We start from the raw sequence: 11439 nt of genomic DNA on the forward strand, positions 1-11439 counted from the left end.
CACATTTGCATATGTTTTTCCATTAAGATGGTGTTGCAGCGAACGAAAAAGAAGGTAATCTGATGGTGCCATATCTGGAGAATATGGTGGGTGGGGGTGAACTTCCCAACCCTACTCCATAATCTTGTGTTGCGTCAAACGTGTCGTGGAGAAGAAGAACACCTTTCCGCTTGACAAATGAAGGGCACTTCTCATGAAGGGCTTTATTTAAAATGTTCCAGGTGCTGACTATAGAGCTTGTGGCTACAGAGGCATTGTTTCCCTTTTTGTATTCAAACAGCATTAGATGCTGAATGTGTGTCTTGTCATGTACCATCACTATAAGGGATTAGAGTATACTAAAAATTTACACATTAGATAGGCTACACTAACGTGACGATTAGGTGGTTCGTTTAACTATTATACATGATGCATGTTTTTGGGGGGTGGGGTGGTTAATGAAAGTGTTCCAAAATGCGACCTTAATTTCTTGATGACCTCATATGTTGCTTGTGTCATTTACCTATGGCTGGGTGGTTAATATAGTGGCTTTCTAAGAAATTGAAAGTATTCATTAGTCTTGTACTGCATGTTGTGTCTTGTTATGGCTGGCTGATTCATGCTTGTAACATCATCTTTCAAAAGTGTAGTAGGAACATGTATATAAGAATAATCTCATCCATAAAAGAATTTTTTAATATAATAATACGTTATATTTGTAATTAGATAGATAGTTTTATTTAAGTTGAAATCATTTCAGTTTATGCATTAATGTTCATGTATTTATTTTAAATCTTCAGGATTTGAGGTATATGAAACTTGTTTTTCTGTATATAGCCAAAAATAGCATTATTACAGAGAAGAATGATAACCAGAAACCCTGGAAAATAATAACAGAATCTGAATTGATAAAAGAGGAGGAATGTGTCGAAACACCAGATAAGGCAATAGACTTGGATAACTTGGAAGAGATGAGCAGTGCTTTACCAACTGTGTGGTTAGGATCCCAACGAGGAAGGTAAGTCCTACATACATGAAGCATTTTATCTTATTGCTGTGTATTAGGTAGTTGAAGTGCTTTACGAATTATATGGTTTGGTTAATTCCTACTGAAGTAGGTAGGTCTTACACATCTGTCTTATTATATGGTTTGGTTAATTCCTACTGAAGTAGGTAGGTCTTACCTCTTTCTTTTTGTATGATTTAGCTGATTCCTACTGAAGTAGGCAAGTTTTACAATCTTTTCTCATTATATGTTTTGGTTCATTCCTACTGAAGTAGGTAGGTCTTATACCTCTTTCTCATTGTATGTTTTGGTTAATTACTACTGAAGTAGGTAAGTTTACAATCCTTTCTTATTATATGGTTTGGTTAAGTAGATAAGTTAAGTACTCAAGTAGAATGATGTTACACACATTTATTATTATATGATTTGGTTAATTCCCATTGAAGTAGGTAGGTCTTGCACCTTTTCTTGTATGATTTATTTTAATTCCTATTAAAGTAGGTAAGTGTTACATCTATTTCTTATTATATGGCTTGATTAATTCCTACTGGAGTAGGTAGGTCTTACATCTATTTCTTATGATATTGTGGGGTTAATTCCTACTGCAGTAGATAGGTCTTACCTCTTTCTTATTATATGGTTTGGTTAATTCCTACTGAAATAGGTAGATTTTTCACCTTTATTTTTTTTTAATTCCTGCTGAAATAGGTTAGTCGTGTACTTCTTTCTTACTTGCTGTATATTTCAACTTTTGAGCACATGTGTGTATCTACACCATTAGCTCACCTACTGTATGGGTTAGGTTTTATAAAGGTTTTGTAAATTTCTTTTGTTTTACTTCACTATGAAGGATGCAGATAAATCCTGTATCATTGACCCTGTCACAACTGGTGTGGCAGATAGATCTTAGATGAGATGGAAGATGTTGTAATTCATCTACATCATTGATCCTGTCACAACTGGTGTGGCAGATAGATCTTAGATGAGATAGATGTTGTAATCCATCTACATCATTGACCCTGTCACAACTGGTGTGGCAGATAGATCTTAGATGAGATAGATGTTGTTGTAATTCATCTACATCATTGACCCTGTCACAACTGGTGTGGCAGATAGATCTTAGATGAGATAGAAGATGTTGTAATTCATCTACATCATTGATCCTGTCACAACTGGTGTGGCAGATAGATCTTAGATGAAATAGAAGATGTTGTAATCCATCTTCATCATTGACTTTGTCACAACTGGTGTGGCAGATAGATCTTAGATGAGATAGGATGTTGTAATTCATCTACATGAGTGTGAAATATATAATGCAGTTTTAGAAGTACAGTGTAGTGTGTTTTACATATGAGTTACATGGAGTTCAATATGTTGAATGAAATATATAATTTTGTAATGAATATTATTGTTAATTTTGGCCCTTGCATAGCCTGGTAGTTAGAACTCTTGTGTTGCAATCTAAAGGTCATAAGTTTGAATCGCCATGGTCAAACGTGCTTATCATATATGGTTGCTGACTGGACCAGCCACCCAGTTGTAAAAATTGTCGACTTACAAAAATATCGGCTAATCCAAACTATTTGTGATTAAGGTGATAACGGGAAAAGAAATGTTAATCTTGTTATACTGAAACAACATACACAAATAAAATAACTTATGTGGTGAAAAGGATCTGTATTTTTAGATATAAATTGATCTTTACCATAAATGTTTGTGACTTATAGCTGGATGTGGTGACTGCTTTAATTGGTTAAATAAATAGGGTAATGAACATCAATTATGTTGAAATATAAGATGGATCAATAGTGTTTAAATTCCAAGACACTATGTTATTGTTTATTCTAAACAGAACTATAGAATCTAGAATATGTAAGGTATTTAATGAAATTCTAAGACACTATGTTGTTGTTTATGCTAAACAGTGTCTCACAACAGAATAATAGTAGATTTTGCAATCTAGAATATGTAAGGTATTTAATGAAATTCTGAGACATTTTTTAAACTAGATACAATTTAATAGGTTAAGTTTAATTTTGTTTGGTTCCCTGTTCCAACTGTACCAAGAGGGTTATGTGTGATAACTATTCCAGAAAGGTTTGAATGTAAATATATCTTGTTTTTAGCTGTTATCTATTTTGTCATTCATTGAGGATAATAGATTCTACACCATTGTTTTATCTGTGGTCTAACTATTCATTTAATAAGGATAATAGATTCTACACCATTGTTTTATCTGTGGTCTAACTATTCATTAAGTAAGGATAATAAAACAATGGTGTAGAATCTGGACCACAGCTAAAACAATGGTGCGGAATCTATTATCCTTATTGAAAGAATTGTTGGCCGACAGACATTATCCTTACTAAATGAATAGTTAGACCACAGGTATTATATTTACTGAATGAAAAGTTAAAACAATGGTGTAGAATCTAGCTGTGGTACAGTTTATCATTCAGTAAGGATAATAGATTCTACATCATTGTTTTAGCTGTGGTCCAACTTTTCATTCAGTAAGCGTAATAACTTCTACAGAATGGTTTTAGCTGTGGTCCAACTTTTCATTCAGTAAGAGTAATAACTTCTACAGAATGGTTTTAGCTGTGGTCCAACTTTTCATTCAGTAAGAGTAATAACTTCTACAGAATGGTTTTAGCTGTGGTCCAACTTTTCATTCAGTAAGGATTCTACATTAGTGAAGGCAGGTAGGTTATTACAATGTTTTTATTTGTGAATGTTTTATACAATTTATTTTTTCTTCTAAATTTTTATGTTCCTTGCTGTTATTGTTCACTTTTAATTATAAAGATGTTTTGTTTCTTTTTTATAGGATCTACATACACTCTGCAGTAGCTCATTGGAGGCGTTGTATACTCTCCATAAGACTAAATGACTCAGTGCTCAGTATTGTGTAGGTACACTCATTGTATAATAATTATAAGGCAGTTTTTACTCTCCATAAGGCTCAATAACTCAGTAATCAGTATTGTGTAGGTAAACTATGTTTAATTATTATAAGGCAGTGTTTTTTCTCCATAAGGCTCAGTATTGCATAGGTAAACTATGTTTAATTATTATAAGGCAGTGTTTGTTCTCCATAAGGCTCAGTATTGCGTAGGTAAACTATGTTTAATTATTATAAGGCAGTGTTTGTTCTCCATAAGGCTCAGTATTGTGTAGGTAAACTATGTTTAATTATTATAAAGCAGTGTTTGTTCTCCATAAGGCTCAGTAATCAGTATTTCGTAGGTAAACTATGTTTAATTATTATAAGGCAGTGTTTACTCTCCATAAGGCTCAATGACTTAGTGATCAGTATTGTGTAGGTAAATTTGTTTAATAATTATAAAGCTTAATGACTCGGTGTTCAGTGTTGTGTAGCAAACTCTTTATCTTATAATTATAAAGCAGAGTTTACTCAGTATTGTTTAGGTAAAGTCATTGTTTAATGATTATAAGCTGGATTGCACCATTCAAGTGTCACGTGCAAACCTGATATATGAAATTCTTTAGCCAGACCAAGCTACCTTGACCACATTGCTGCTGGTGTGGACAATTAAATCTAAAACTGCATATCAATTTGAAAAACATAACAAAAAATATATATATATATATAATTATAAATCTATTTCAACAATTTCTTTATTTAAAAAATATTTGAGAATTGATATTCTAGTATAACGTAACGTTTATTTATTTTATAATGAAATTTTACATATTTTCTGACTGATTTATGTACTACTCTGATTACTTGTAAACAATGCATTTATTGATTTTTATTAGAAATTTTCTGCTCTTCTGAAAATATAAGTTTATATTTGCTGAGAAACTATCATTATATTAATTACCATGATCAATGTCTGGTTTTCCAATTCATTTATTTTATTTTATGATATCACAGCATGTGGTTTGAACAATTACTCAGTCTCAGTTATTGAAATAATTAGAGCCAGCAGTTTAAAATGATCAAGTAGAAGAGATACTAGTCTCTATGTCAAATATATCTACAGCACTGTATCATTAAAAAGTGTACAAAATTGTATTCAAACCAGCACCAGGCTTGTTGGACAACTCTGTATGTCTTTGCAGTATTCTACCCTGTCATTATCAGAAACGACCACAAGTTAACAGTAAGAGAGAAACTTCTATACTGCCACACATAGATACAAAAAAAGACAAAACCTTAACTACATATGTCACCACCAACATTACAAGATCAAATCTAACCCTAAATGCAACTACTGCAAACATCATTTGATTCTAACAACCTGATTTCTTGGAGAAATGTGCTGGTGATCTTGCCAGCTTTTTCCGTCTGAATGAACAGCTTATAACTGTCTTCAGTTAATGTGTGTTAGAATGTGAGGGGTCACAACTCCTGCAAGAATTGGATAACAAGTTGGTTTTTTTCCTTTATTTTCTAATAATATACTCCATTTACAGAAACAATTTAACCCAGCAATTTTTCACAAAAACTAGATAAGTAAGGATTGGTGATAAATGTGTTTGTGAAGCCACATCATACAATAACATAGGGATCATGAGAGATGTCTTATGAGCTGCTGTAGATGAAACTATTTCTTGAGTTCACCTATTCACTAATGTGAAAGTGTTCTACCTAAGTACATTATTCATTGATCTACTGAAAGTCCAGTCACAAAGGTGGATCACCATTGTTATCAGGCTTCTAAAGATCTTTTTATTATTTTCCATACTGTAATTTGACCAACTTTTACAGAAGGAACATCTCAAAGCGTTTTTTTTATATTCTTGTAAAGAGAATGGAAAGTCTGTTTTCACAGTGAAACAAATGTCACATGGTTCTACACACTTACACACATTTAATTCAATATCTCATTTTCTTGAAAGAAGAATAATTAAAGCAGTTCTAATTTGAATGAAAAGTGACTTAAATGGTTGGAAACATCCTGCACCAGTTTTAGGCTATACTGAATATATGTAATGATTCTTACAGTGCTTGAAGGATGGGTAGTTTTTAATCACCCTGGCTTTTCCCCTGTGTTGTGTGTAAAGTATATTAGGAGGGTCTCTGTAATATGGTTTCATTCTTGGCTGTATATTGTTTTTTGTGTTTAATTTATGAGGTAAATAAATGATCCGTCATCTAAACTCCAAAATGTTTTTGTATCATAAAATTCATCAGTTAACATATAATATTTTGATTAAAGACATAATGAAAGTGAAACGCAACTTTTTTTTTTCCAGCCACACTAGAGGGAGAGTATTTGCAGCACTTGCTGATGGAACTGTGGCAGTATTCCATAGATGTGAAGGTATTGTTATTATTTTGGTATAGTAAAATAAAATGGTTATTTCTCATTTAATCACTTTATATTGCACATGTTCCTTTTAGCTAGATGTCCATTTTATTCAACTTTTACATTTGTGAAGAACATTTAAGTATTATAACTTTTTTCTTCTCTCCAGTTGTGACATGATGCATGGACAATGTACAATTAAAGTTTGCAGTTTTACAAAAGCAGCATTTAGATTATTTCTGTGGAAAGATTGTATGGGATGGTCACACTTAAAAACATGTTATTGTATTTCTGTTTATTTATTTGTTTCTTCCAGAACTGAAATAATGTGTTTTGTAATTTAACCATTTAATTTGTGTTATGATGTGATTCATAATAACATTTCCCCTGTCTCTACGGCCTATGATACAAACACACAGATACCAAACACTTTCACGATGATTTTGAATCAAAATCAGGTTAGTATAAGTTATTGGGTTTGATTATTGAATTCTTAAGTTTCTGTTTATCACAAAAAATTTTAGAAGCGCAGTTGGTGTAACTGTTTCCATATGGGGTTTGTTGATTTGATCAACTTTATAACCACAAAGTAGTCATTAGAGTTTCCATATTATAACTTTTAACATATTTTGGATATCTTCATGAAATTTGGCAGACATTCAGTAAACATTACAAGTCTTTTGTAAACAGAAGATCGGGTATTTTAATTAACTATTTTCACTAAAGATTTGTCCATGAATATATGGAGTCAGAGTGTTGACTGCTCTGAGTGCAAAGTAATTTTCATGTCAAGATCAAAAATACTTTTCCTCAGCTGAAAATATTCAGATTTCATTTATGTAACCTCTAAGATCTAGAATAAACAAGGTCTGAAGATCTTATAATAGTGAAGTAGAAATCATTTTTGGAAATGTTGCGACCTGTAGTTCAATCATGTGAACAAATAGCTGAGTGGCTGAGTTTATGTAATGGACAGCCAGTTCTATTGGATACCCCTAAAGTTGTGTGTTGTTTTGCCAATGTATTTATATTGAAGGAAGTATTTAATATGGCGTCTAAGTCTATATATTAGTCTTGAGTTGAGCATGGGTGTAGAAGTTTTCTTTTTAATCAAGGAGGAGAGTTGTTTTTTTAGTTTGTAAAGTCTGTGAGCTAATGAAAGGAAGGTAGATAATGAGGGAAAATTTGAAGATGTTAAAAAAACAGTGGGTGAATGTAATTTGTTGTTTACAAGTTATATATAGGTTAGAAAGTCAGTTGGATAGGCATTGTTTAACAGGAGTTTGTGCAGAAGTGTAATTTATCCATGTAAAATAGAGAAATTAGAGCAGAGGTTAAAGATTCTGTTTAAAAGTGACATGACTAGATTTATTAGAGCAGAGATTAAAGATTCTGTTTAAAAGTGACACAACTAGATTTATTAGAGCAGAGGTTAAAGATTCTGTTTAAAAGTGACACGGCTAGATTTATTAGAGTAGGGGTTAAAGATTCTGTTTAAAAGTGACACGGCTAGATTTATTAGAGCAGAGGTTAAAGATTCTGTTTAAAAGTGACACGGCTAGATTTATTAGAGCAGGTGTTAAAGATTCTATTTAAAAGTGACATGGCTAGATTTATTAGAGCAGAGATTAAAGATTCTGTTTAAAAGTGACACGGCTAGATTTATTAGAGCAGGGGTTAAAGATTCTATTTAAAAGTGACACGTCTAGATTTATTAGAGCAGAGGTTAAAGATTCTGTTTAAAAGTGACACATCTAGATTTATTAGAGCAGAGGTTAAAGATTCTGTTTAAAAGTGACATGACTAGATTTTGTTTCAAGAGGTTGGGGATAAAGGTGTTGAAATTAGATTCTTTCTTTCTTATAAATTGACATAAAAATTTATACTGTGGTCATGTTTGTGTCATACAAAAAGATAATAGTGTTATTTCTGTTTTATTATGTTCTAGTATATTGATCTAAAATAGACTCATTTTTTGTTGTAAATTAACAGAGAATCTGTACTATGGTCGTGTTTATGTCATGTATAAGAACAATTAAAAATGTTATTTCTGTTTTACTAAATAGTAGTATATCAATATTAAATAGATTCTGTTTTACTAAAAAGTAGTATATCATTATTAAATAGATTCTGTTTTACTAAACAGTAGTATATCAATATTAAAGAGATTCTGTTTTACTAAACACTAGTATATCAATATTAAATAGATTGTTTTACTAAACAGTTGTATATCAATATTGAATAGATTCTGTTTTACTAAACAGTGGTATATCAATATTAAATAGATTCTGTTTTACTAAACACTAGTATATCAATATTAAATAGATTCTGTTTTACTAAACACTAGTATATCAATATTAAATAGATTCTGTTTTACTAAACACTAGTATATCAATATTAAATAGATTCTGTTTTACTAAACAGTGGTATATCAATATTAAATAGATTCCTTCTTTGTTATAAATGAACAGAAAAATCTGATCGATGGAGTCCCATGTCCAGTAGACATTATGTTTCATAAAGACTTTAGGGCTATGAAATACTGCTTTTGTCACAATCTATTGGAAAGTGATACTTAACTTTGCTTTCCCTGATATGCTGTTTTAAAAATACTTTTTTGTAATTAACCTCAAACAGTAATTCTTTGATAGACACCCTTGAGTGTTTTTTCAGATGGTCATCCTCGATGCTCTTTGGTACTGCACATAAACATACATTATGACTTTATGATAGTGGTAGACCCAAGTATAATATTGTACAGAATTGTTTGAAAATTAGATACAAGCACCACATTGGTAGAGAGACAGACCTTAAAGAAACACTTTTTGTATATATATATATATATATATTTCCTTGTTAATATTGACTGTTAAAACATTATGTACAAGAAAAGTAATTGCAGTTATAAAAGTATGAATTTTAACTATTAAAAGATGTCATTTGTTTCTGGGTATGTATATCATTCAGTGAAAAAAATGAGACAAACAGGGAGAGAGAGATAAAAGTGACAAAATAATCAGTTTGAACAAAAGTCCTTACTAAACCAAAAAGTACAGCATGGAATTAAGTAAAAACCCCATTATTATCTGAAGAATATATTTTACAACGATAACTAAAACATTATTTTCATTGAAATACTTATTGATCTGAAGAATATATTTTACAACGATAAATAAAACATTATTTTCATTGAAATACTTATTGATCTGAAGAATATATTTTACAACAATAAGTAAAACATTATTTTCATTGAAATACTTATTGATCTAGGTTTTAGGTTGAATGAATCTATAATTTTCTCAAAGCTGTCCTCGTAATGTAAATAATAGTGTTTTTTTTTCTCTACAAAAGTATGCTGTTCCACCAGGAAGTAACCACTTTAGTTCCAAAGTTTACAAACAAATAGTGATATCCCCTATTAAGTAATTTCTCAAAGCTGATCTTGTAATATATGATAGTGTTTTTTTTCTTTACAAAAAACACTGCTTCAACTGGAAGTAACTACTTTAGTTCCAAAACTTAAAAACATTTAGTGTAACACCGTACTTTCTTTACTAGCACACACAGTGATTAAATTGATTGAACTCAATAATGAAATAGATTATCTTTCTGTTTGAAGATTTATTCTCATGTTTTCCAGTCATATATTATGGCCTGACTTTGGTCACAATCTCAAGGTTTTCTTGGTTGAATCTGTTGTAATGTTCATGCATTATTTGTATACGACCCAAAATTATAAGAAAATATACTTAGGACAAATAAATTATTCTATTTTTCATATGTTGTTGGACTGGTTTGGCTAATTATTACATTTTTTTCTACTTTTATGGATGCTATACAGGTGGACTTACCAATAATCTTTTTTTGTACAGACTGTATGTTATTAAAAATAAAAGATATCATTACAATATTGATATATATAAGTAATGTTTTCCTGAATGTTGTTTAATGAACCATATTTTATAATTCTTTTCCCCAGATGGACAGTGGGACCTGAATAACTACCACATAGTAGACTTGGGTCATCCTCATCAGTCAATTAGATGTTTGTCTGTTGTAGATGAGCATTTGTGGTGTGGTCACAGGAATCGAGTTCAAGTTCTAGATGCAAAGACTTTAAACCTGACTGTGAGTACCAACTGATTCCACAGTAAAACTTTAAACCTGACTGTGAGTACCAACTGATTCCACAGTAAAACTTTAAGCCCTGACTGTTAGTACCAACTGATTCCACAGCAAAACTTTAAACAAACCTGACTGTGCATATCAACTGCTTCAGTAGCATTCCACGGAACAAATAGAATTATGAAACATTTAGTGGCAAAATTATACTTCATTGCACAGCAATGCACTGAGAAAACAACAATTACATAAGATTTAGCTGAATGTAACCTGTGTCAATCCATCAGTGATTTTGATATATAAAAACTTTTTATATTGTAAAATTAAGAACAACTGTGCTCTTCTCTCAATGTCAAAAATTTAAATCTCTTTGAAAATTAGTTTTGTTCAAATAATAAGAATATATTAACTAATCAGGTTAATGAATCAAGTAGATTTGAATATTAAATTTTTATTATTTCTGTAAATGATGTTTTTATTTTCATTAATGTTTTTCCTGAATATAGTAGTGAATATTTTGGTTTTTCTTTTCACAAAAGGTGTTTGTTGCTTTACAGAAGACATTTGATGCACATCCTAGAAAAGAAAGCCAAGTTCGACAGATGGTACGAGTAGGGGATGGAGTGTGGATTGCCATACGGTTGGACAGCACTCTTAGGTTGTACCATGCTCAAACATATACTCATCTACAAGATGTCGATGTTGAACCCTATGTCAGCAAAATGCTCGGTAAGTGTATCTTAGCTTGGATATAAAAAATTACAAGTTGTTTTTATTATCTTTCACACATTCTGATAACAAGAGAACTCAATAATATGATATGATAGATGAAAATTCAGATATAATATTGACAAGGTAGACTAGATCTGTAATATAGAAACCAAATAATATTATAGATGAAGATTCAGATAAAACATTGACAAGGTAGACTAGATCTGTAATATAGAAACCAAATAATATGATAGATGAAGTTTCAGATAAAACATATTATTTAGTTTCTATATTACAGATCTAGTCTACCTTGTCAATGAATAGATGGAGATTCAGATAAAA

At 31.0% G+C, this 11439-nt stretch overlaps 1 protein-coding gene across 2 annotated transcripts in view; it reads left to right on the forward strand.

The window, feature by feature from the left end:
• Window positions 1-11439, forward strand: part of LOC106475122 (C-Jun-amino-terminal kinase-interacting protein 4-like) — a 30957-nt gene that overhangs the window by 10555 nt on the left and 8963 nt on the right. For both annotated transcript variants that reach the window (XM_013935820.2, XM_013935821.2), the window contains 5 exons: window positions 817-997; window positions 3816-3896; window positions 6212-6279; window positions 10244-10392; window positions 10944-11115. In XM_013935820.2, the coding sequence (XP_013791274.1) occupies window positions 951-997; window positions 3816-3896; window positions 6212-6279; window positions 10244-10392; window positions 10944-11115 (517 nt within the window). In that variant the 5' untranslated portion in view covers window positions 817-950. The remainder of the gene's footprint in view (window positions 1-816; window positions 998-3815; window positions 3897-6211; window positions 6280-10243; window positions 10393-10943; window positions 11116-11439) is intronic.

Source organism: Limulus polyphemus, unplaced genomic scaffold (assembly GCF_000517525.1).
Source record: "Limulus polyphemus unplaced genomic scaffold, Limulus_polyphemus-2.1.2 Scaffold8115, whole genome shotgun sequence".
NCBI lineage: Eukaryota > Metazoa > Arthropoda > Merostomata > Xiphosura > Limulidae > Limulus > Limulus polyphemus.